General features: G+C 42.9%; 2 protein-coding genes across 2 annotated transcripts; one reads left to right on the plus strand and one right to left on the minus strand.

The window, feature by feature from the left end:
- On the plus strand, positions 1–23,703 carry ddx43 (DEAD (Asp-Glu-Ala-Asp) box polypeptide 43). The gene is made up of 17 exons (XM_045700816.1): positions 1–537; positions 697–752; positions 4,223–4,346; positions 7,235–7,423; positions 7,593–7,674; positions 7,895–8,057; positions 9,179–9,297; positions 9,485–9,595; positions 9,830–9,971; positions 10,090–10,190; positions 10,366–10,453; positions 12,518–12,645; positions 16,735–16,844; positions 22,373–22,511; positions 22,659–22,746; positions 22,851–22,992; positions 23,489–23,703. The coding sequence occupies exons 1-16, from the start codon at positions 201–203 to the stop codon at positions 22,980–22,982; spliced, it is 2,109 nt and encodes a 702-aa protein (XP_045556772.1). The 5' UTR covers positions 1–200; the 3' UTR covers positions 22,983–22,992; positions 23,489–23,703.
- Positions 23,076–25,893, minus strand: cgasa (cyclic GMP-AMP synthase a). The gene is made up of 5 exons (XM_045700817.2): positions 25,308–25,893; positions 25,004–25,220; positions 24,630–24,890; positions 24,391–24,490; positions 23,076–24,175 (listed from the first exon to the last, which is right to left on the minus strand). The coding sequence occupies exons 1-5, from the start codon at positions 25,746–25,748 to the stop codon at positions 23,797–23,799; spliced, it is 1,398 nt and encodes a 465-aa protein (XP_045556773.1). The 5' UTR covers positions 25,749–25,893; the 3' UTR covers positions 23,076–23,796.
- Positions 25,894–26,711: the final 818 nt, after the last annotated feature.

A 26,711-nucleotide genomic window follows, 5' to 3' on the forward strand; every position in this document is an offset into this window, starting at 1 on the left:
GAAGACAAAAACACACAAAAAACAATCCTCCTAAAAAGATTTGATGGATTTTCATCCACCCCACTGAACTGCAAATAGCTGATTGTGTGAAAAATAGAAAGGTCACATAAGGTCACAAAACCGGATGTTAGGGAACACAATCGGCATCAAGTGAGATGATATCAAATTAGCTAGTCAGTTAACGTTCATTCTCGTTTGTAATGTCGGACTGGGAGGAGGAAAACGATGTACCTACGCCTGCTATCACAGCACCACCCACAGATTGGAAGTATTCGTGGAAAGGGAGTGCGAAGGAAAATGTGTGCTTTGGGGTGGAAAATGCAGGTGGTTTCAGAGCGACAAGAGGGAGAGGGGATCCCAACGGATCGCATTGTCAAAATTGGAGGGACAGCTATGGAGGCAACGACCGCGTGTTCTCCAGAAGTGGAGATCGTTATGCCTGTAGAGGTGGGCGCAGAGGCCGTGGAGCAGACGGGTCGGCTTCAACTCCGCCCGTCACTTTCACGGTGGAAAATACCTCAATTGGAAGGGTTATAGGTAGGTCACCAACAACAACAAAAACATTCCTCACAACAAAGCTGCCATGAAAATGCTAGCTAGTTAGCGAAATGTGTGAATTAGCTAGCTAGCTAGTTAGTCAAGTTAGCTTGGCAAGTCTTGCATGTGCAGTAGTTCATGTAACGCTTCATTCAACAGGTCGCGGAGGAGCTAAAATACGTGAACTTGAAGAAACCAGTGGTGCACGAATCAAGGCAAGTAGCCAACTAGTAACTAGCTAGACAATAGTAGAAAGTTGCAATGTATAGGTAGAATGTAGCCAACTTTAGCTAGCTAGTTATCTAACAAAAATAATTGAGGCAAAGTGACTGACACCAACATGATCAAATCAAATTGTAACGTTATTTGTCACATGCCCCAATACAACAGGTGTAGACCCCTTACAGGTGAAATGCTTACATAGAAGCCATTAACCAACAATGCAGTAAAATAGAGTTAAGAAAATATTTTATAAATAACGTTAGACTAAAGTTTAAAAAAAGAATCTTATAAATCTAAAAGTAAAACAACGTTACATGTACATAACAATAACGAGGCTATATACAGGGGGTACCGAGTCAATTTGTAGGGTTCAGTGGTTAGGTCTGAGATGTTAAGTAGTGATGCTAACTAGCTCTTTTGGAAAGAATGTGGTTGTTTGCTTTTTCTGGCTACCAAACCTAACCCCATGAAAGTTTTTACTGCATTAGCATCGAATAGCCCCGCAATATGCCACCTTTCAGGCAAGTTAGGAACCAATGTACACAGGCAGTTAGGAAAGCAATGGACTGTAAAGTCCATGGAGAATAAGAGAATAAGAGAACCTCCTCCCAGCTTCCCACTGCACTGAGGCTAGGAAACACTGTCACCACTTATAAATCCATGATAATTGAGAATTTCAATAAGCATTTTTCTACGGCTGGCCATGCTTTCCACCTGGCTACCCCTACCCCGGTCAACAGCCCTGCAACTCCTATTTATTAGCCTGTTCAACCTCTTTCGTTTCGCCTGAGATCCCTAAAGATTGGAAAGCTGCCTCGGTCATCCCCCTCTTCAAAGGGGGAGACACTCTAGACCCAAACTGCTACAGACCTATATCTATCCTACCCTGCCTTTCTAAGGTCTTCGAAAGCCAAATTACCAAACCGATAACCGACCATTTCGAATCCCACCGTACCTTCTCTGCTATGCAATCTGGTTTCAAAACTGGTCATGGGTTCTCCTCAGCCCGCTCAAGGTACTAAACGATATCATAACCGCCATCGATAAGAGACAATACTGTGCAGCTGTATTCATCGACCTGGCCAAGGCTTTCGACTCTGTCAGGCCAGGCAAGGTCCTTGCCTGTGCAGGCCAGGCAAGGTCTTCCCCACCGATCTCACCAAAACATTTCTGTATGGACCTCGCTTTGTGCATGGGGCATTGTCATGCTGAAACAGGAAAGGGCTTTCGCCAAACTGTTGCCACAAAGTTAGAAGCACAGAATCGTCGCATGTCAAAACAGCCCCAGATCATTAGTCCTCCTCCACCAAACTTTACAGTTGGCACTATGCATTTGGGTAGGTAGCATTATCCTGGCATCCACCAATCCCAGATCCGTTCGTCGGACTGCCAGATGGTCAAGTGTGATTCATCACTCCAGAGAACACGTTTCCACAGTCCAATGGCGGCAAGCTTTATACCACTCTGGTGATCTTAGGCTTGTGTGCGGCTGCTCGGCCATGAAAACCAATTTCATGAAGCTCCCGACGAACCAGTTCTTGTGCTAACGTTGCTTCCAGAGGCAGTTTGGAACTCCGTAGTGAGTGTTGCAACCAAGGACAGAAGATGTTTATGCGCTTCAGCACTTGGAGGTCTTGTTCTGTGAGCTTGTGTGGTCTTTCAACTTCACAATAACAGCACTTAACAGTTGACCGGGGCAGCTCTAGCATGGCAGAAATCTGACACTGACTTTTTGGAAAGTTGGAATACTATGACAGTACCATGTTGGAAGTCACTGAGCTCTGCAGTAAGGCCATTCTAGTGCCAATGTTTGTCTATGGAGATTGCATGGCGGTGTTCGGTTTTATATACCTAGGATAGGATAAAGTAATCCTTCTAACCCCCCCTTAAAAGATTTAGATGCACTATTGTAAAGTGGTTGTTCCACTGGATATCATAAGGTGAATGCACCATTTTGTAAGTCGCTCTGGATAAGAGCGTCTGCTAAATGACTTAAATGTAATGTAAATGTAATATACCCGTCAGCAACAGGCGTGGCTGAAATAGCCAAATCCACTAATTTAAAGGGGTGTCCACATACTTTTGTGTACATATATTAGCTAGCTACAAGTAGCTATGTGTCCCCTCCACTGAGCTTTATTGTTCCCTACCACAAATTCCTCGCACACTGGCTGTTCTTCTGTGGGGTCTCTCCCTGGCTGTTGTTGCCGGGACAGCCTAAAACTCCACCACATCGATACAGCTACTACCGAAAATGACTTGCTAGCAGGCACAGGCAGCTTCTCTTCCTTACCGAAACCCCGTGTACTGTGTTTGACAATCAACACAGGTCAAACAATAATGCAAATGATGAAACGAAATAGCAAAATGAAGCATTGCGATTCATTTATCTAATTTGATCATTTGAATTTTGAGTCTTAAACCCCACAGATTATGGAAAGGCAGTGTTAATTGAGAATTATTTTTGTCGCAATTCATGCTATCACAAGGAAATGAAATGGCACATTTTTTGTAAAGATTTGCCATTTTAAGCATTTCGATTTTTAAATGTGTCAGTGTTGTACTGGATAGAACCATGGAAATAAAATATCAAACATACTTTGTTATTTTTAAAATTGGCAGACATTATGCATACCAGTCATGAAAATGATTTTGTGACAATCTGTTTAGGAAAAGGAATTGTAAAAATTATATTGATTTATATTTTGTGCATTTGCATTTCAAATTGAGTTTCGGCAGCTAAATGCTTGCATAGTATAATTAGCTAGCTCTAAGAGTATGGGCTACCATTAAGCTAGACAACTAATCTCAACTCCATGATTTACGATGGAGTTGAGCGGCCACTATTGTGGGCGGACTGGAGCTCTGACGACACATAATGACGTTTTTAACAATGTCATTTTTAAATGCGGCTATTTTTTAGGTTCTGAAAAAATATATAACTTCATTTTATGACCCCAGAGCTCCAGTCTGCAACATTGAACTCAATGGAGGCCAGAAAAGTGATAAAAATCAGGAAAATTATATTGTGTCAGCTAGGCTGAATTCTGTGCCATAATTAAGGCTACTGGCTACCTGACAGGCTCACTAACCTGTTGAACTCATCTTTCTTCACGAATCCGCAGGACATAAAACAATCGAGGTAAGATTGATATCGATTTTCAGACATGACATTTCCTTTTTTAGTGTATGCTTTTTATATAAATTTGATTTGAAATGTCCTGTTTTACGCTTGTTTTTGAGAGAACTAGTTGAATCTCTGTGAAATGTCAATGGAGCACTGAGCTTAAACCAAGCTGTTTATTTTCAAACCCTTCTACATTTAATTCAGCTCGTGTCGTGCTAATTTTGCGAACTGCGGAAACCACTTTGAAGACAGTTCAAAGACACATTTTCTACACTGCACCGAATCAAAAGCCCTCCCCCTGTAGAGTTAACCTCCCTGCATGTGTTTGTGTTGTAGATCAGCAAGGGGGACTATGAGGGTGAGGTGCAAATCTTCGGGAGCAGCAAGGTTCAGCAGAAGGCCCGAGAGATGATCGAGGAGTTGGTAGCCGGAGACAATGGCCCTGGGGGATTCCGCAGAGGTAAAACTCCCTTAAACCAATAGGAAAGGGAGAGAGCACTGAGTGTGGTACTGTAAACTGCAGATTGGACGGCAGTACTTTCATGTTGCTAACAGCCGGTTCCATCTAATCCCAAAGATGCTATATTGGATTGTTGTCTGGGAACTGCTCATGCCACTCAAGTAAACTTAACTCTCATGTTCCAGGCGATGTTTTTCCACTCCTCAATTGTCCAGTGTTGGTGATTGCGTGCCCATTGGAGCCGCTTCTTCTTGTTCTTAGTTATGAGAGTGGGAACCCAGTGTGGTCGTTTGCTGCAATAGCCCATCTGTGACAAGGATCAACGAGTTGTGCCTTCCGAGATGCCATTCTGCACACCATTGTTATACTGCGCTGTTATTTGACTGGCCTGCCTGTTGGCTTGCACTATTCTTTCCATTCACCTTCGACCTCTCATCAACAAGCTGTTTTCGCCCACAGGAATGTCACTTACTAGATGTTTTTTGTTAGTCGCACCATTCTCGGTAAACCCTAGACACTGTCGTATGTGTGTGAAAAGGCCAGAAGGACGTTAGTTTGAGATACTGGATCCGGTGAGCCTGTTACCTACGATCATACCACGCTCAGTCGCTTAGGTCACTTGTTTTGCCCCTTCTAATGTTCAATCAAACAGTAACTGGATGCCTGTCTGCCTGCTTTATATGGCCAGCCACGTAACTCACTGTCTGTAGGAGCAATCCATTTTTGTGAATGGGTTTGGTGTACCTAATTAACTGGCCGGTGAGTGTGTTCTTGAAGGACCTCTTCAACTATATAGCTTTTTGCATTTACTTTGATCTTGTCTTAAAGGCCACTTTTCAACTTTTCATTCGACCTCATTCATTATCTCCAGCACCAAACCAGTGTCTTACATATTTGAAAACAGTGTGTTAAAAATAAAGACATATATTATTAATATATATAAATAATGTGTGTATGTGTGTGTATATATACACCGAGTACGAGTCAAATGTTTGTCTATCTACTCATTCAAGGGTTTTTATTTTTACTATTTTTGACATTGTAGAATGATAGTAAAGGAAGACATCAAAACTACAAAATAACACATGGAATCATGTAGTAACCAAAGAAGTGTTTAAAAAAAAATCGAAATATATTTTATATTCTTCAAAGTAGCCACGCTTTGCCTTGATGACAGGTTTGCACTCTCGGCATTCTCTTAACCAGTTTCACTTGGAATGCTTTCCCAACAGTCTTGAAGGAGTTCCCACATATGCTGAACACTTGTTGGCTGCTTTTCCTTCACTCTGCGGTCCAACTCATCCCAAACCATCTCAATTGGCTTGAGGTTGGGTGATCGTGGAGGCCATGTCATCTGATGCAGCACTCGCATCACTCCTTGGTCAAATAACCCTTACACAACCTGGAGGTGTGTTGGGTCATTGTCCTGTTGAAAAACAAATGATGGTCCCACTAAGCGCAAACCAGATGGGATGGTGTATCGCTGCAGAATGCTGTGGTAGCCATGCTGGTTAAGTGTGCCTTGAATTCTAAATAAACCAGTCCTCAGCAAAGCACCATCACACCACCACCTCCATGCTTCACGGTGGGAACCACACATGCGGAGATCATCCGTTCACCTACTCTGCGTCTCACAAAGACACGACGGTTGGAACCAAAAATCTCAAATTTGGACTCATCAGACCAAAGGACAGGTTTCCACCGGTCTAATGTCCATTGCTCGTGTTTCTTGGCCCAAACAAGTCTCTTATTATTATTATTGGTGTCCTTTAGTAGTGACTTCTTTGCAGCAATTCGACCATGAAGGGCTGATTCACGCCGTCTCCACTGAACAGTTGGTTTTGAGATGTCACTTTCTTGAACACTCGGATAGGATAAAGTAATCCTTCTAACCCCCCCTTAAAAGATTTAGATGCACTATTGTAAAGTGGTTGTTCCACTGGATATCATAAGGTGAATGCACCATTTTGTAAGTCGCTCTGGATAAGAGCGTCTGCTAAATGACTTAAATGTAAATGTAAGAACCTCAAATATAAAATATATTTTGATTTGGATAACACTTGTTTTGGTTACTACATGATTCCATATGTGTTATTTCATAGGTTTGATTTCTTCACTATTATTCTACAATGTAACAAATGGTACAAATAAAGAAAAAACCTTGAATGAGTAGGTGTCCAAATTTGACTGGTACTATTTTTTTTATTTTATGTAATGCCTTTTGTGACCGAACACTAGCACTTGACTTTTTACCCCCTACTAGCACTCTTTGCTGATGAACTTCTTTATTGAGGAGAAATGTCATGTGGTTGTCTCACCTAGCGATCTTAAGATGCACTAACTGTAAGTCGCTCTGGATAAGAGCGTCTGCTAAATGACTAAAATGTAAAAAGATAAAGGTCCTAAAAAATAAACACATGGTAGGATTAAAAGTAACAAAACGGTGATCTTCAAAACCTGCAGCGATTTTTCTAGCCAGAGGGAGGGCATGTCCTTGTTCCCTACGTTACAGTGAATTTCATAGTGTTTGAAAATCACTGTTTTTCAAAATGTTTTAACTTTTGATGTCATCGGGTAGAACTTTTTTAACTTAATATTTTATATTACAAAATGTGGAAATGTTATTGTGCTGAAGATAATGAAAATGAGGTTAAAAAGTGGTGGAATTGCCCTGTCACGTTTTTTAATTTCACTAACATCACATCTTTTGCTCTATCAAGTCAGTGTTCTTACAGTATAGAGTTCTCTGAAGCTTTTCATTGTCTGCTTTCCATGAAGGCTTTCCCTGCTATAACGGGCCTCCTGTATTGTCCGGTGGATTCATCTGGTGAACGAGACTACTAGTTCATCAGACTGAGTTTGTCTTTGTGTATTGCATTCTCTCTCAGAACATGGGTGTGATGGAGGATTTGGGGTTAGAGGTGGAAGATTTAGGGGTGCTGGTGGCGGAGGCCGGAGCGGCTCCATCTGGTCAGCTGCAGCCCTGCAGGCGTCTGTGGAGGACAATCCTCCACAGGCCATCGACTGGGTCTCCATGAGGGCGAACCGGCACAAATACGAGGAGATGAAGTGGCAGGGTGAGTGGGGGAGATGCGCGCGTGCACAACACACACCGGTACTGCGTCACTGCTGATTGACAGCTGTTCCTACACTTGATTCTCATGTGTAGGAACAATACATGACAGTATTCTGATTGATGGAGTTCTTAGTGGCTGAATAGAACGTTTTGATTTGGGGTCCCTGCAGATCTCCCACCTCTGAAGAAGGATTTCTACTTTGAGTCAGAGATTGTAGCCAGTCGGTGTGAAGAGGAAGTAAAGGCATGGAGGTAAGTTGGGGACGAGGGCTTAATTTTGTCTCAATGGGGTGTAGTTCTTGTCCAGCAGAGGATGCTGTTTATCTATCCACTTTCTGAGTTAAATTTTTATTTTTTCTGCTCAGTGAAATGTTATCAACTCAACTCTTCTCAGTAGACTTTGGTTTTGTACCAACCTACATGAAAGCAAAATACCTATATTCCTGACTAATTCCACCCTCTCTTCCCGTAGGAAAGCGAATAACGATATCTTTGTGGATGACCTGAAGGAGGGAGAAGGGGAGAAGCGTCCCTTTCCCAACCCTGTGGTCACGTTCGACGAAGCCTTCCTGCACTATCCTGGGATCATGGAGAATATTGTCAGAGTCGGCTTCGCCAAGCCAACTCCTATCCAGGTCCTTATTCAGAGTCCAACCTCCCTTCCAAAACATTACTGTTTGTATACAACTTTTGACCGTCTCTGAGCAAAGACTTGAGTGACTTTCACTGACCAATACACTCCAAATTGAACTGACCAATATAGTGCACTCACTCCATGCCCTTCAAGTTGGAGCATGATGGGAGCGGTTCAACTAATCTAACATATTGATTTAAGATGTTAATACCATGCATCATTTCGCCATTATATTGTAGTACCCCTTTAGTTATCAAAATATTGAATTTGACCTTTACTACTATAGCCCATAGAAACGCATTGAATAACACATTCATAAATGTCAAAAAGACAGTCAGTTAATAAGGTTTTGAAGTGCCTGTCCTATATCTAGGAGATATGACATATTTACCCCCAACAAAATGTTGGATACATTACAGTTGATGATTTACAATAACTTAATGGGTACATTACAGTTGATGATTTACAATAACTTAATGGGTACATTACAGTTGATGATTTCCTGCAAAATATACAAATGAAAAGCACTACGGATGAAGAGATTTAGAAAATAATACTTCCCAATTCTCTACTTCCTCCAAAAGTGTTTACTTGTTCACTTTCCTTCACTGATTGAATTAAAAGGAAATGGCTGGTATTAGAAATATGTTGGAAACTCTATCCCATGCCTCCACCAATCCAATGTGTTTACATTTGTGGGAAAGAGTGAATGTGTACATAATTCAGTAGACATTTTGGCGCTGGCAAAAAAAGGCATTTCGTTATACTTGTTCACTTGACATTGAAACTTTAAATGTGAAAGATGTTATTGGGAAAAGCCCTTTTGAAGCTCACTGAACAACATTTTTTCAGAGGTCTATGCTTGCAATTTGATGACTCATAGCTTACTGTTGTCTGTAGTTATTTTCAGTATGCAGAAACCTTCTGCGTGCATGCACCCAGTTTCTGTTACGCCTCTGTTAGTCACAAGGTCTTTATTGTGAGAAAATATTTAGTTTTCGCTAACAGAAAACCCACTACTGTGATGCCACATTTGATACTTAGTACCATACACAGTTGCACTATAACTCCCATGTTGTCAGTGTCATTCCCATGCTGATGACAGTTGTCCCCCTGTCCCAGTCTCAAGCCTGGCCCATGTCGCTGAAAGGAGATGACCTGATTGCGATCGCCCAGACAGGCACAGGGAAGACACTGGCCTACCTCCTACCTGGCTTCATTCACATGGATGGCCAGCCTGTGTACGTTTTTACCACCATACTGGTATTTCTTCCAGCCATGTGTCTTTCACACAATTGCTCATTCCAAGATTGACCCCTACCCCTAATGGTCATGTGTAGTTCAGAAATAATGGGATAGGCATTCTTTACATTTTGTGGGTGTGTGGCATTTTTTACATTTGTGCCTGCATGGTTTACCCACCCACAGAAAACGTGATAAGCAGGACGGCCCTGGTATGCTTGTTCTGACTCCCACTAGAGAGCTGGCTCTGCAGATTGAGTCAGAGTGCAACAAGTACAGCTACAAGGGCTTCAAATGGTACCATACGTGCTCCTAACACTGTATAGAATTATCATACCAAGGCTTCAACAAGCGCCTCATCTATTCTACTGTACTAACACCATAATACACACTAACTTATTGAGGTACCATACCTATATTACTAACGCTACTTATGAAACCACAAGGGCTTCAAGAGATCGCATCTATACTATGACCTACAGGGGAGATGTCTGCATGTGGAGCTTCCCCCTCTGTGTTGTCTCTGTGTAGTGTGTGTGTCTACGGAGGTGGAGACCGCAGGGCCCAGATTAAAGCGATCTCAGCTGGAGTAGACATTGTGATCGCTACGCCTGGCCGGCTTAACGACCTGCAGATGAACGAGCTGATCAACCTGCATTCCATCACCTACCTGGTGTGTGTATGTGTGGGGGGCAGTGGTGAGAATGTGTATGCGCGCGACTGTATTTGTGCGTGGCTTTGTATACTGCTGGTAGCGTGTGAGCATGTGTGTAACGGGGTTTCTGTGTTAGGTGCTGGATGAGGCAGACAGGATGCTTGACATGGGCTTTGAGCCTCAAATCATGAAGATTCTTCTGGACGTCCGTCCGGACAGACAGACTATGATGACCAGGTAAAAGGACCCTAAGATGCGAACACCCCGTTACTTCAGACAGACTACAACTCTGTCAACATTCAGTTCCACAGTGTATAGAGCTCATCTGTTTTGTAAGAGTTAAAATGCCTACCATTCTTTTGTTGATCTTTGCCCATCTTGATGTCGTCTCTTCTCCGATTGGCTGATTCAGTGCCACCTGGCCCACGGGAGTGAGGCGATTGGCCAAGACGTACCTGAAGAACCCCATGATGGTGTATGTGGGAACTCTGGACCTGGCTGTGAGTGGAGCTAATGCTTCTGCTGCTCATTCCAAATAAATAAGAAATGAATGGGATGTGTTAAGACCTAGGCTGGGATTCAATCTGATTAAGAGTTATATGTATTGTGGCTTTTAAAGGCAATTTCCGATTTAAGCCGACATGCTGCGTTTACCGTGAATGGGATCTCTGTGAACGCGGGAACATTTTTAAAGCCGCAATGCCTATAACCCACAATTGGATTGATTGCAGGCCCTAGCTTAGTCCGAGGTGCTAAAGGAGCTCCTTAAACTTGACCCAAAAAAGCCATCTGGGTCAGATGGTTTAGACTCTATCTTCTTTAAGGTTGCTGCCCCTGTCATCGTAAAGCCTATCTCCAACCTTTTTAACCTGTCCTTTCTGGGGAGGTTCCTATTGCTTGGAAGGCAGCCACAGTTCATCCTTTATTTAAAGGAGGAGATAAAGCTGATCCTATTTCTATTTTGCCCTGTTTATCAAAAGTGTTGGAAAAACTTGTCAATAATCAATTGACTGGCTTTCTTGATGTCTATAGTATTCTCTCTGGTATGCAATCTGGTTTCCGCTCAGGTTATGGATGTGTCACTGCAACATTAAATGTCCTCAAGGATGTCATCTTGCACTTGATTCTAAGCAATATTGTGCTGCTATTTTTATTGACTTGGCCAAAGCCTTTGATACGGTAGACCATTCCATTCTAAGGAGTATTGGTGTCTCTGGGTCTTTGGCCTGGTTTGCTAACTACCTCAGAGTGCAGTGTATAAAGTCAGAAAATCTGCTGTCCCAGCCACTGCCTGTCACCAAGGGAGTACCCCAAGGCTCAATCCTAGGCCCCACGCTCTTCTCAATTTACATCAACAACATAGCTCAGGCAGTAGGAAGCTCTCATCCATTTATATGCAGATAGTCTTATACTCAGCTGGCCCCTCCCCAGATTTTGTGTTAAATGCCCTACAACAAAGCTTTCTTAGTGTCCAAGCTTTCTCTACCCTTAACCTTGTTCTGAACACCTCCAAATCAAAGGTCATGTGGTTTGGTAAGAAGAATGCCCCTCATCTGTGTTATTACTACTTCTGAGGGTTTAGAGCTTGAGGTAGTCACTGCATACAAGTACATGGGAGTATGGCTAGACGGTGCACTGTCCTTCTCTCAGCACATATCAAAGCTGCAGGCTAAAGTTAAATCTAGACTTGGTTTCGTCTATCGTAATCGCTCCTCTTTCACCCAAGCTGCCAAACTATCCCTGATTTCAGATGACCATGCTAGATTACGGAGACAATTTATAGATCGGCAGGTAAGGGTGCTCTCGAGCGGCTAGATGTTCTTTACCATTCGGCCATCAGATTTGCCACCAATGCTCCTTATAGGACACATCACTGTACTCTATACTCCTCTGTAAACTGCTCATCTCTGTATACCCATCGCAAGACCCACTGGTTGATGCTTATTTATAAAGCCCTCTTAGGCCTCACTCCCCCCTAGCTGAGATCTACTGCAGCCCTCATCCTCCACATACAACACCCGTTCTGACAGTCACATTCTGTTAAAGGTCCTCAAAGCACACATCCCTGGGTCGCTCCTCTTTTCAGTTCCCTGCAGCTAACAACTGGAACGAGCTGCAACAAACACTCAAATTGGACAGCTTTATCTCAATCGCTTCATTCAGACTCAATCATGGACACTTACTGACAGTTGTGGCTGCTTTGTATGATGTATTGTTGTCTCTACCTTCTTGACCTTTGTGCTGTTGACTTTGCCCAATGTTTGTACCATGTTTTTGTGTTGCTACCATGTTGTCATGTTGTGTCGCTACCATGCTGTGTTGTCTTAGGTCTCTCTTTATGTAGTGTTGTATCTCTCTTGTGATGTGTGTTTTGTCCTATATTTATATTGTTTTTATTTTTTTAATCCCAGGCCCCCGTCCCCGCAGGAGGCCTTTTGGTAGGCCGTCATTGTAAATAAGAATTTGTTCTTAACTGACTTGCCTAGTTAACTAAAAAATATTAACAGCACTCATGTTGTCCCTCCCCAACCTAATAATCTGTAGGTTTCTCTCTACTCTCTCAGGCTGTGAACACAGTGCAGCAGACTGTTCTCTTTTGTCAAGACGAGGAGAAGAAGGCCTATCTCTTTAACTTCGTCCACAACATGGAGCCTGAGGACAAAGTGCTCATCTTCGTAGGCAAGAAGATAATGTGAGTGTTGCCCTGCACCCCTCTGTTCTCTCCTTGTTATATGTCCAATGTCAGCAAGACATTGATGGTCAGCGAGACATTGAGAAAAGTAGAGATAATCCCTAGTCTGATTCTAGAGGCACTTCATGTATATTTGACAGAATTAATTGGGTATAAGATTGGATAAGTGTAAAAAAAATTACAAAATTAAAAATTAAAACAGGAAAGAAATCCCTGGCAAAAATCAAAGTCAACACTTTGTTTTCAGAGGATTTTAAAATTCCCTAATTACTTTTATCAACATTTTAAGTGCTTTATATGATGTGTTATTTGTCATACAGTTCTTTAGAAGAATAATCGCATGTCAAATGTCTGGCACCCCTGCAGTTAACTTTTAAAACATATGTCCCCCTTAGAATATAGTTGAATAGCCTTGGTGTAATGGATATTGTAGTAGCTCCACCTTGCTTCTGATAGGTTAAGTGGAATTTTCACAAGGGCGAAAAGAGGTAAGCGTTCTACCCATCGCAGATGTCCAAGTCAGGGAAACAACATGATGGGTGAACTGAGGAAAATAAATGACCAAAACTGGAGAGAGATTGCCAAGTCATAATTTTAGCAGTTATTGTATCTGATTCTGGCACTCGTTATATTTGTATTTATTATGGATCCCCATACTCTTCCGGGGTCCAGCAAAATGAATGCAGTTTATACAATTTTAAAACATTACAATACATTCACAGATTTCACAAAACACTGTCCCCTCAGGCCCCTACTCCACCACTACCACATATCTACAGTACTAAATCTGTGTGTGTGTAGTGCGTATGTTATCGTGTGTGTATGCATGTGTCTGTGCCAATGTTTGTGTTGCTTCACAGTCCCCGCTGTTCCATAAGATGTTTTATTTAAATCTGTTTTTTTAAATGTCATTTTACTGCTTGCATTATATGGCGTCTCCTCCGTCCTCTCTCGCTTCCTCTTGCTTGAAATGAGACGGTCCTTCTCAACTCGCATGTCATTAGGCAAATGGCATTCACAGGGCTGGGTCCCAAAAGAATGGTGTTGACAGGGCTGGGTCCCAAAATAAATGGTGTAAAATGATCAAAACAATTTCAGTTAGTTATGCAAGACATTTTATAGTTGAAACAATAAGTAGAATATTGCTTTTAAATGTGACGAAACAAAACTGACTTGGGGCATATTTCTAAACTCATCTACGGTAGGATACACGTGAGTATCCTCAATGAAAGGTGGCTATAGGCGGGGAGGACACTTCTGTTTGCCTACTAATGAAATGACACACTTCTCGACGCCTTACTGGTTACCGGGTCTCGGAGGAGAAGACTAAGGATGCTTTTTTTCCCCAAACGAGAGAACCTGTATGACTCCACTGTGTATGCAGCAGCCCACACTGGTTTGATTTAGACAATTAAAATTGAGATTTTTTTGTCACTGACCTACACACAGTCAGTGGAATTATGCTTTTTGACATTTTTTACAAAATATTATGGTAAGCCTAAAGTTCAGGAGTACTTGCATGTACTGTACTCACTGTGTGCAATTGTGTTTAACATGATTTTTGAATGACTACCTCATCTCTATACCCTACAGTGCATTTGCAAAGTATTCAGACCCCTTCACTTTTCCACATTTTGTTACAACCTTATTCTAAATGTATTACAAAAAACGTTAAAAAAAAAAAAAAAAAGGAAATCGTGGGTAGAAGGGCCTTGGTCAGGGCAGTGACCAAGAACCCGTTGGTCACTCTGACAGAGCGCCAGTGTTCCTCTGTGGATATGGGAGAACCTTCCAGAAGGACAACCATTCCTGCAGCACTCCACCAATCAGGCCTTTTATGGTAGTGGCCAGATGGAAGCCACTCCTCAGTAAATGGCACATGACATCCCGCTTGGAATTTGCCAAAAGACACCTAAAGGACTCTCAGACCGTGAGAAACAAGATTCTCTGGTCTGATGAAACCAAGATTGATCTTTGGCCTGAATGCCAAATGTCACGTCTGGAGGAAACCTGGCACCATCCATACGGTGAAGCATGGTGCTGTGAGGATGTTTTTTGGGACAAGTCTCAATGTCCTTGAGTGGCCCAGCCAGAGCCCGAACTTGAACCTGATTTTGAACATCTCTAGAGACACCTGAAAATAGCTGTGCTGCAACGCTCCCCATCCAACCTGAGCTTGAGGATCTGCAGAGAAGAATTTGAGAAATGCTCCAAATAGGGTAGATGCTGATCTTCTCTCCCTGGTACTGCAGTCTCCCAATCTCTCCCGCCAGGTAAAGAATAATTTATTTAGCCTCGCAGCCATGTTATCATGCCCCAGTTTCCATTTTATCATAGGTCTGATGTGATGAGCAATGTTGACCACCTCTCTAGTTTCTTACCTCCCAAAGAGGAACAAGAATGTGGTCCTCCTGAGCACACGGCACTAAACGGCTGAGATCAGTGATCGTGAGGACAGGAAGCCAGCCATCATCCTGGACTACAACCACAACAAAGGAGACGTGGACAACCTGGACAAGGTGATTGGAACTTAGTTGCAGGAGGATGGCTGCCTGCTGGCCCTTGGTCATCTTTCATAACATCATTGATGTGTCCTTCATACAATGCCTTTGTGATATGAACAAGATCAACCCTACCTGGATACCTGATAAGTGGGAACAAGAGGGTGTTCCTGGAGCAGCTGGGAAAGGCACTTGTAACCCCACACATTCAAAGAAGGGAGTGCCTCCCCCGCACAGCAGCCTCTGCAGCGCTTGTGAAAGCTGTTCAGGGGGCTGAATCTTGTCCTGATCAGCCTGAGGCTGCAGCTTGGGGCAGGCAAGAGGAGGAGATGCCAATTCTGCCCCCCCGAAGAAGGACTGTAAAACAAATGCTATGTGCTGCACATGTGAGAAATACATCTGCAAAGTCCATGCACCATGGTTGGCATAGTTAGAAAACTGACATGCCACAAGGGGTCTTTTCATAGTCCCCAAATCCAGAACAATATCAAGAAAACGTACAGTATTATATAGAGCCCTTATTGCATGGAACTTCCATCTCATATTGCTCAAATAAACAGCAAACCTGGTTTCAAAAAGCAGATTAAGAAACACCTCGCGGCACAACGCCTCTCCCTTATTTGACCTAGATAGTTTGTGTGTATGCATTGATATATGTAGGCTACGTGTGCCTTTTTAAAAAATGTATGTAATGTCCTTGAGCTGTTCTTGTCTAATGATCTGTATTATGTCATTCTGTATTATGTTTTGTGTGGACCCCAGGAAGAGTAGCTGCTGCTTTTGCAACAGCTAATAGGGATCCTGATAAAATACCACGCACACACACACTTGCATACTGTCCATGTGCTAATTAGAGTTGATTTGATTTATGTTCTTCACATCTTACTTTATTCTTGTTGTTTATACACCTTGTGAGTGGGGGCAATGGTTCAAAAAATGGGAGAAGACTAGTATTTTGTATTTGAGTTCCTCATTCTACAGAGTTCCTCATTCTACACTGCCAGAGAAGTTGAAGACATTGTTTCCCTTCAATTATTTTTTTATTTTTTATTTTACCAGTATTTTACCAGGTAAGTTGACTGAGAACACATTCTTATTTACTAAATGACAGAGTTTGACTGTGTGATATTAGGTTCCTTCTTGTGTAAATATTATCCATCTGGAAGCTACTTTCTGCACATTTCTGCTACTTTCTTAGGCTATATAAGTACTATCTCTTGCAAAAAATGTTGCCGTATCTTTAGCAATAATAATAATAATAATAAACCTCTACTTTAGTAAAGAAAACAATTATGACGGGTGTGTTGTAATAAAAACGAGTGACGTCCTCTGATTAAATGCAGTCTTTCTGCGTTGTGAAGAGGGAAAACCCAGATATTCACAAAGTTTGATGAATGACCGGTTGTTTCTAAATGCAAAATAGATTTGGGGTTTATAATTCAATTAAGTTGCTTTATTTTAGGGGTTTAGTGAAGGCGGGTAAAAAAAAATGTAACCCTTAGGACAAGGGGAGTATACAGAATGTTAAGACTACACAAGGGTTAATCTATCGCCAAATACTATAAGGTTTCTGATTTCTTACCAAAAGGTGTGACGATCTGTCCAGTGACATGTGTCTGCGGGGCCTGGCAGTACAGAGTCTTCATGGGGACCGGGAACAGTGTGACCGTGAAGAGGCGCTCAAGGACTTCAAAGAAAGTAGGTTGATAAGTAATCCCTAACCACTGATCTGAGGTCAGTGGTCATCTGGAGCTCGGTTGATGGAGCGTGGCTCTTGCAACGCCAGGATAGTGAGTTCGATTACCAGGACCACCGATATGTAAAAAAATGTATACACGCATGACTGTAAGTCACTGGATAGAACAATGGCATATACAGTTGAAGTCGGAAGTTTACATACACCTTAGCCAAATGCATTTAAACGCAGTTTTTCACAATTCCTGACATTTAATTTGAGTAAAAATTCCCTCTTAGGTCAGTTAGGATCACCACTTTATTTTAAGAATGTGAGATGTCAAAATGATAGTAGAATGAAGTATTTATTTCAGCTTTTATTTCTTCACATTCCCAGTGGGTCAGAAGTTTATATACACCCAGTTAATATTTGGTAGCATTGCCTTAAATAATTTAAAGTTGGGTCAAACGTTTTGGGTAGCCTTCCACAATAAGTTGGTTTAATTTTGGCCCATTCCTCCTGACAGAGCTGGTGTAACTGAGTCAGGTTTGTAGGTCTCCTTGCTCACACACACTTTTTCAGTTCTGCCCACAAATTTTCTATGGGATTGAGGTCAGGGCTTTGGGATGGCCACTCCAATACCTTGACTTTGTTGTCCTTAAGCCATTTTGCCACAACTTTGGAAGTATGCTTGGGGTCATTGTCCATATGGAAGAACCATTTGCAACCAAGCTTTAACTTCTTGGGGCTATGTGGGACGCTAGCGTGCCACCCGTGGTGCACCCTATCAACAGCAGGTGCATTTCAAGAGCGCAAATTTGAAACCAAATAAATGTCAAAATTCAAATTTTTCAAACATACAACTATCTTACACCCTTTGAAAGATAAACATCTCCTTAATCTAACCACGTTGTCCGATTTCAAAAAGGTTTTACGGCGAAAGCATAAAGTTAGATTATGTTAGGAGAGTACATTGACAATAGCTGTGTGTAATGTTTTGTCAATTCAAAGACAGGCGTCACCAAAACCATAAAACCAGCTAAAATGATGCACTAACCTTTGACAATCTCCATCAGATGACACTCCTAGGACATTATGTTAGACAATGCATGCATTTTTTTGTTCTATCAAGTTCATATTTATATCCAAAAACAGCGTTTTACTATGGCGTTGATGTTCAGGAAATCGTTTCCCTTCAATAACCGGCAGTCAAGTCAGCACCACAAATTAAATAATTAAAATTAGAAAACATTGGTAAAATATTATATTGTCATTTAAAGAATTATAGATTTACATCTCTTGAACGCAATCGACTTGCCAGATTTAAAAATAACCTTACTGGGAAATCACACTTTGCAATAATCTGAGCACTGCGCCCAGAAAAATACGCTTTGCGATACAGACAAACGGCCATGTTGGAGAGATCTAAAATCGAAAATACTATGTAAATAATCCATTACCTTTGATTCTCTTCATCAGATGTCACTTCCAGGAATCACAGGTCCATAACGAATGTAGTTTTGTTCAAAAAAGCTCATCATTTATGTCCAAAAAGCTCCGTGTTGTTAGCACATGATCTAAGCCCGCCGGACTTCACTTCATGAACGAGGGGAAAAAATATATTTACGTTCGTTCAAACATGTCAAACGTTGTATAGCATAAATCATTAGTGCCTTTTTTAACCAGAACATGAATAATATTCAAGGTGGACGAATGCATTCTCTTTTAAAACGTATTGGAACGAGGGTACCCAACATGACCTCGCGCGCCAGAGTCTAATCGGCCATCACCGTTCCAAGGCTCTTGTTCGGTCAGATCTCATAGTAGAAGACTCAAAACACTTTGTAAAGGCTGGTGACATCTAGTGGAAGCAATAGGAAGTGCCAAAACATTAATCAGCCCCTGTGTGTTTCAATGGCATAGGCTTAAAGGTAATTCAACACATCAGGTATCCACTTCCTGTCAGAAAATGTCTCAGGGTTTTGCCTGCCAAATGAGTTCTGTTATACTCAGACACCATTCAAACAGTTTTAGAAACTTTAGGGTGTTTTCTATCCATATATAATAAGTATATGCATATTCTAGTTACTGGGTAGGATTAGTAACCAGATTAAATCGGGTACGTTTTTTTATCCAGCCGTGAAAATACTGCCCCCTAGCCCCAACAGGTTAACTTCCTGACTGATGTCTTGAGATGTTGCTTCAATATTTCCACTTCATTTCCCCCCCCCACGATGCCATCTATTTTGTGAAGTGCACCAGTCCCTCCTGCAGCAAAGCACCCCCACAACATGATGCTGCCACCCCCATGCTTCACTGTTGGGATGGTGTTCTTCGGCTTGCAAGCCTCCCCCTTTTTCCTCCAAACATAACAATGGTCAATATGGCCAAACAGTTCTATTTTTGTTTCATCAGGCCAGAGGACATTTCTCCAAAAAGTATGATCTTTGTCCCCATGTGCAGTTGCAAACCGTAGTCTGGCTTTTTTATGGCGGTTTTGGAGCAGTGGCTAATTCCTTGCTGAGCGGCCTTTCAGGTTATGTCGATATAGGACTTGTTTTACTGTGGATATCGATACTTTTGTACCTGTTCCTCCAGCATCTTCACAGGATCCTTTGCAGTTGTTTTGGGATTGATTTGCACTTCTGCACCAAAGTACGTTCATCTCTAGGAGACAGAATGCGTCTCCTTCCTGAGCGGTATGACGGTGTTTATACTTGCGTACTATTGTTGAACATGGTTCCGTCAGGCGTTTGGAAATTGCTCCCAAGGATGAACCAGACTTGTGGAGGTCTACCATTTTTTTTCTGAGGTCTTGGCTGATTTCTTTTGATTTTCCCATGATGTCAAGCAGAGGCACTGAGTTTGAAGGTAGGCCTTGAAATACACTGCTCAAAAAAACAAAGGGAACACTAAAATAACACATCCTAGATCTGAATGAATGAAATAATCTTAAATACTTTTTTCTTTACATAGTTGAATGTGCTGACAACAAAATCACACAAAAATAATCAATGGAAATCCAATTTATCAACCCATGGAGGTCTGGATTTGGAGTCTCACTCAAAATTAAAGTGGAAAACCACACTACAGGCTGATCCAACTTTGATGTAATGTCCTTAAAACAAGTCAATATGAGGCTCAGTAGTGTGTGTGGCCTCCACGTGCCTGTATGACCTCCCTACAACGCCTGGGCATGCTCCTGATGAGGTGGCGGATGGTCTCCTGAGGGATCTCCTCCCAGACCTGGACTAAAGCATCCGCCAACTCCTGGACAGTCTGTGGTGCAACGTGGCGTTGGTGGATGGAGCAAGACATGATGTCCCAGATGTGCTCAATTGGATTCAGGTCTGGGGAACGGGCGGGCCAGTCCATAGCATCAATGCCTTCCTCTTGCAGGAACTGCTGACACACTCCAGCCACATGAGGTCTAGCATTGTCTTGCATTAGGAGGGACCCAGGGCCAACCGCACCAGCATATGGTCTCACAAGGGGTCTGAGGATCTCATCTCGGTACCTAATGGCAGTCAGGCTACCTCTGGCGAGCACATGGAGGGCTGTGCGGCCCCCCAAAGAAATGCCACCCCGCACCATGACTGACCCACCGCCAAACCGGTCATGCTGGAGGATGTTGCAGGCAGCAGAATGTTCTCCATGGCGTCTCCAGACTCTGTCACGTCTGTCACATGTGCTCAGTGTGAACCTGCTTTCATCTGTGAAGAGCACAGGGCGCCAGTGGCGAATTTGCCAATCTTGGTGTTCTCTGGCAAATGCCAAACGTCCTGCACGGTGTTGGGCTGTAAGCACAACCCCCACCTGTGGACGTCGGGCCCTCATACCACCCTCATGGAGTCTGTTTCTGACCGTTTGAGCAGACACATGCACATTTGTGGCCTGCTGGAGGTCATTTTGCAGGGCTCTGGCAGTGCTCCTCCTGCTCCTCCTTGCACAAAGGCGGAGGTAGCGGTCCTGCTGCTGGGTTGTTGCCCTCCTACGGCCTCCTCCACGTCTCCTGATGTACTGGCCTGTCTCCTGGTAGCGCCTCCAAGCTCTGGACACTATGCTGACAGACACAGCAAACCTTCTTGCCACAGCTCGCATTGATGTGCCATCCTGGATGAGCTGCACTACCTGAGCCACTTGTGTGGGTTGTAGACTCTGTCTCATGCTACCACTAGAGTGAAAGCACCGCCAGCATTCAAAAGTGACCAAAACATCAGCCAGGAAGCATAGGAACTGAAGTGGTCTGTGGTCACCACCTGCAGAACCACTCCTTTATTGGGGGGTGTCTTGCTAATTGCCTATAATTTCCACCTGTTGTCTATTCCATTTGCACAACAGCATGTGAAATTTATTGTCAATCAGTGTTGCTTCCTAAGTGGACAGTTTGTTTTCACAGAAGTGTGATTGATTTGGAGTTACATTGTGTTTAAGTGTTCCCTTTTTTTGAGCAGTGTACATTCACAGGTACACCTCCAATTGACTCAAATGATGTCAATTAGCCTATCAAACTTCTAAAGCCATGATATCATTTTCTGGAATTTTCCAAGCTGTTTAAAGGCACAGTCAACTTAGTGTATATAAAATTCTGAACCACTGAAATTGTGATATAGTGAATTAAAGTGAAATAATCTGTCTGAAAACAGTTGTTGGAAAAATTACTTGTCATGCACAAAGTAGATGTTCTAACCGACTTGCCAAAACTATAGTTTGTTAACAAGTCATTTGTGGAGTGGTTGAAAAACAAGTTTTAATGACTCCAACCTAAAGTGTATGTAAACTTCTGACTTCAACTGTATATTCAAAGCTGGGGTGGCCAACCCTCCTGGAGAGCTACTGGGGTTGCAGGCTTTCGCTTCAACCCCGTTGTAACGCACCTGATTTCACTAATCAAGGTTCTGGTGAGCAGCTAATTAGTAGAATCGGGTGTGATAGATTAGGGTTGGCTCCTGTAGGAGATTAGCTCTCCAGGAGGCGGGTTAAGTAATGTGTCCTCCTGGAGAAGTCAGGCATGTAGAGTGCATCATATTAATTGCAATTGGCATGCTGACTGCAGGACTGTCCACCACAGCTGTTGCCAGAGAATTGAATGTCCATTTCTCTACCCTAAGCCACCTCCGTTGTTTTAGAATTTGTCAGTACGTGTAACCAGCCTCACAACTGAAAATCACATGTAGCCACGCCAGCCCAGGTCCTCCACCTTGTTCACCTGCAGGATCATCTGAGACCAGCCACCTGGACAGCTGATGAAACAGGAGTATTTATGTCTGTCGCAGCTCTAGCAGGGCAGAAATTTGACGAATTTACTTGTTGGAAAGGTGGCGTCCTATGACGGTGCCACATTGAAAGTCAGAGGTCTACAGTACAGGCCATTCTGCAGCCAATGTTTGTCTATGGAGATTGCCATGGGTGTGTGCTCGATTTTATACACCTGTTAGCAACCTGTGTGGCTGAAATAGCCGAATCCACTAATTGCAAGGGGTGTCCACATACCTTTGCCTGTGTGTGTGTGTGTGTGTGTGTGTGTGTGTGTGTGTGTGTGTTGCCATAGGTGTTGTCCGTATCCTAGTGGCCACTGACCTGGCCTCCCGAGGGCTGGACGTGACAGACATCACACACGTCTTCAACTTTGACTTCCCACGCAACATTGAAGAGTATGTGCATCGCGTGGGCCGCACGGGCCGGGCAGGGTGAGTGAGTGTGTGGGTCTCCTTTCTCTACCTGAGCTGTTTCAAGATATATCAGCATGTTTCTTCACTAATTGTCAAATATTTTTTTTCTGATGTGTCATTGTTGACAGTTAACTTTTTTTTCCTTCCTTTTCTCATAACTGGTAGACGCTCTGGGGCCTCTATCACCTTGGTAACAAGAGGAGACTGGAGGAAGGCTGCTGACCTGATCCCCATCCTGGAGAGGGCTGGACAGGTACTCTGCTCGCTCTCACACACACAGCCCAACACACACACAGATAGTATTCACATTGTCTAACAAATGAGACCTATTTGGATTGAACCTGAATTCCTGTGTAGGAGGTACCTGATGAGCTGGTGCTCATGGCGGAGAGGTACGAGAAGCACAAGCGAGAGAAGGAGATGTACGGCTCCAGAGGCGGCGGGGGAAGAGGCGTAAGAGACAGAGGAGAGTCTAACTGGAGGTTCTAACCCATTACAGGTACACAGGTTAAGCATATGTGGGAAGAGAAGGGCTGATGTGTCAACAATAGTCTAGTCCTTTGGGTTCACAGATGAGACATCTTTGCTATTTATTCCCTTTTATTGGAAAGTAGGATATTTGGCACATACACGTTGCAATTTATTGATATTCAGCTGAGAAAACCCCTGCCCTCAGGTCTTAAATTCCAATGCATGGCTATTAACAAAGAACCCGCTTTTGGTGGAAAAGGCTGAACAGAAATACAAATGCTGTGGAAAACAGAACACGCAGTGCGTTCACATCACACACACACATTCTCTCTGTTAGACAGTTTGAGTCCGATAATATGACAGTGTGGTCACACCAAATATAGCTGGTGTTGACGTACTTAGTAGGAAGATTTCCTGAATGCTATTATTGTTAAACAGTTAAATCCTCACTGACAGCTCATATTTGCCCCTAGAGTCCAATATCCCTTTGCCAATTGTCAAATCTGTGTTTATTCATTTTTCAGGAGAGGAAGAAGCAACTTGCAACTTCAGTTCAGGAATCTCCAGCGTTCATCCTTTTTTGTGTTACACATTTTTGTTTTATTGAATAATTCATAGTGTTGTACAGACATGGTTTAAATTACCTTTTTATAATTTGAGTGAGCGCCAACTGCTCTTCATGTATCATCTCTGAGAAGACTCAAAAATGTTCTGATCTGAATAAAATCTCAACTTCTGACTCCTATCTCCTCTGCTCTTCAATTCCTCCTGCCTATGCCATTGCTTTTAGAATAGACAACATTATGGGACCACAGCTGTACTCCACTTATTTCTATTGGGGCTCTGGATGAGTCACTAAGGGGGCAGTGATCGAGGTAGTCCCGAAGATGGGGAAACCTTTGTTGCGCTGCTCCTCAATGCACTGGGCCAGGATCTGGCAGCTCTTGCGGGCGTGGCCAGAGCCCAGCAGGTTGTGTGTGGGGATGAAGAAGTTGGGGAGCTTGCCGTCTTTCAGGTGGCCCTCAAAGTCCTTCAGCAGCTGCCGGAAGCATGGTCCCAGCTGCGTCACCTCCCAGTCACTGTCCTTGGTCCTGGAGCAGCATGCGTGCAGAAGGGTGGTCTTTGCATGGTAGGAACAGAATTTGGACAGACTAGGGTTCTCTGCCTTCAGCAAGCCCAACAGGTGCTTCAGAAGCTTCAGACAGTCCTTCCTGAAGGAAGAAAATGGGCAGCCTCATGCACACATGATCATACACAATTTATCAAAGGAAATGGGTTTGGTTAATAAATTAAGAAATATACAATTTAAAGGTCTACTTCATGGAAAGCACACTTGTCGTTAATGATTCCCTGTACTGTAGCTGACAATTTGTCAAGGTCTTGCCAGGGCATTATGCCTACAGTATATATTCTACAGTAGGCTTACCTGCAGCAGCGAATTCCCCCGCCCTCGCAACAGGTCTTCTGGGAGCCATGATTTGTCATGATACTCTTCTCCACATGCGAGAATGAGATGCGCCAAGAGTCTATGCATAACACGAAGAGAAAAAAACATTTAGGAAACTTGGCAAAAGGCCATACATGCCACTTCTCCTTTCAACCGAACTCTCATTAATGAACGTGATAGCATGTTTTATGTGTAAATCTTGTTGACCTAATGGTTACCTCTAGTGCAGACCCCTTCCAGTTCCACCGTGCCCTTTCCCTCATACTTCGGAACGAGGTAGTATGACTGTGACTTTAGTTCTTTCTTCACTTTGGTCCCAAGCCACTTGTCTATTTTGAAACCTTCCTGGGCGAAAGTGGGCCAGCTCGATTTGACCTGTAGTCCCAGAACAATGTCCAGTGAGATGGGGTCAGTTCCCGTCCCGTTTATCTTTAAGGTCACCGCCGGGCAACCCTTCTTCTTCGTCTCCAACGACACGTCTTGAAAGAAGTGAAATGCAAATCATTGTTTTTCGTTACAGCATTTTTCTACTTATACAAAGCAATCAATCGTTGATGCATTTGGGAAGCGCGCGCTCTGCAGTCATACACACCTTTCTGTTTCTTCACAGACCTTTTAACTTCGTTTCTGAACTCTGTAAGCATCCCACTCGCAGATACCGTGTTGTCCTCATTTAGAAAGCGATCCAGAGGGTGTTTTCCCCGTTTAAATGCCACGCTATAAAAAGCGCCATCATCCCCAAATGGCCGAATGTCCACCCGCTCGACCGGAATATTAAACATCACGTCAAATTCGTCGGGATGAGAAATCTATATTGATCAAAACATAAGATGTCTGTAAGGCATGAAAGCGTATTGGATCACGTTAGTGGTACACAATTTAATTGAATGACCCACCTTTAGATTTTCGTAGTAACTTCCAGTGCGCAGAAGATCTACATTTTTGAAGCATGTTGTAGACGTTTTCATGTGGTCACTTATACACTTTACCACGTCATTGACAATTCTTGATGAATCCGATTTATCTGTCCTCTTAATCTTTAATTTATCAAGTGTTGTAAACAGGATCTTATCCTGATGTGAGTCAACAATCCTTGAACCGGTCTCTGGTGGCACAGTTGGCGTTTCCTCAGTGGTGCACTTAGGCTGCTTATGCTTCTTGGGTTTCTTTTCCTCAGGAATCTGTTGCAGTTCCTTTGTGTCCATCACTGCATGGCAACCTCCAATGGAACCATTCTCGTCCCGAACCAAACTCTTTTCACACCCTGGTTCTGGCCCCGGCTGGACTCTTTGCGCGGGCCCGGCTGGACTTTTTCTTGGCTTCCTTCTCCCGCTCATTGTAGTATGTATGATCGTGATGCGACACCCACTAGTGTCTACTATGCCAGAGAAATGATCGTCTTCGCTGTTTTGGTTTGATGAAATGTGATTGTGAACACTCCACTTTCTATATACAGTATCAGCTCATCGCCCTCGTGACGCAAGCTAGTGAGGCAGAATAAACAAAAGCACATTAACGCCTACGCTTGTCACATAATGATTGAGCTTCTAAAATACCATAAAGATCAATGGAACAAAACATTTCAAAATGCAAATATATTTAATAAAATGCATCTTTTGTATTTTACAATACAGAAATACATTTGCAAGTAGCTGACCCAAACAGCAACAACATTCTCAATGGTTACAGAAACATTTTTACTTGCTATGACTTGTTTATCTACCTCAGTTGAATGCGCTGACTAGCAGTCACTCTGGATAAGTGTCTGTTAATAAAATGTATATGTGAACATACCAAAATGAACTGCAAAACACACTGGGGATTATTGTTTGCCTTGTTTTGGGGTGGAGCTCATTAGAATAATACTCGGCATGCTTTGCATATGGATTTAGTTCATATACTTGAAAGGGAGCCATAATGGTGAACGTCTATATAAAACATTTTTTTTTTTTTTTTTTTTAAAGACCTCTCGAAAGTATCTTGTTAGAAAATACATTGCCGTGTAGTTCAGCCCAGTGTAATACATGTAACAGAAATGTGCTATTGTCAGGTAAATCACGTGATAAATGTATGACAACACTAAATCCCCATCAAGGACTTGCATTTCAATATGATGGATTTTTCTTTTATTTGGCCTAGGGACAGTGGGTTAACTGCCTTGTGCTGGGGCAGAACTACAGATTTTACCTTGTCAGCTCAGGGATTCGATCTAGCAACCTTTTGATTAAAGGCCCAACACTAACCACTAGGCTACCTGCCACCCCGATACAACGATAGATACTGTATGTAACTTGTACTTT

This window comes from Salmo salar, chromosome 18, assembly GCF_965601325.2.
Source record: "Salmo salar chromosome 18, fSalSal1, whole genome shotgun sequence".
NCBI lineage: Eukaryota > Metazoa > Chordata > Actinopteri > Salmoniformes > Salmonidae > Salmo > Salmo salar.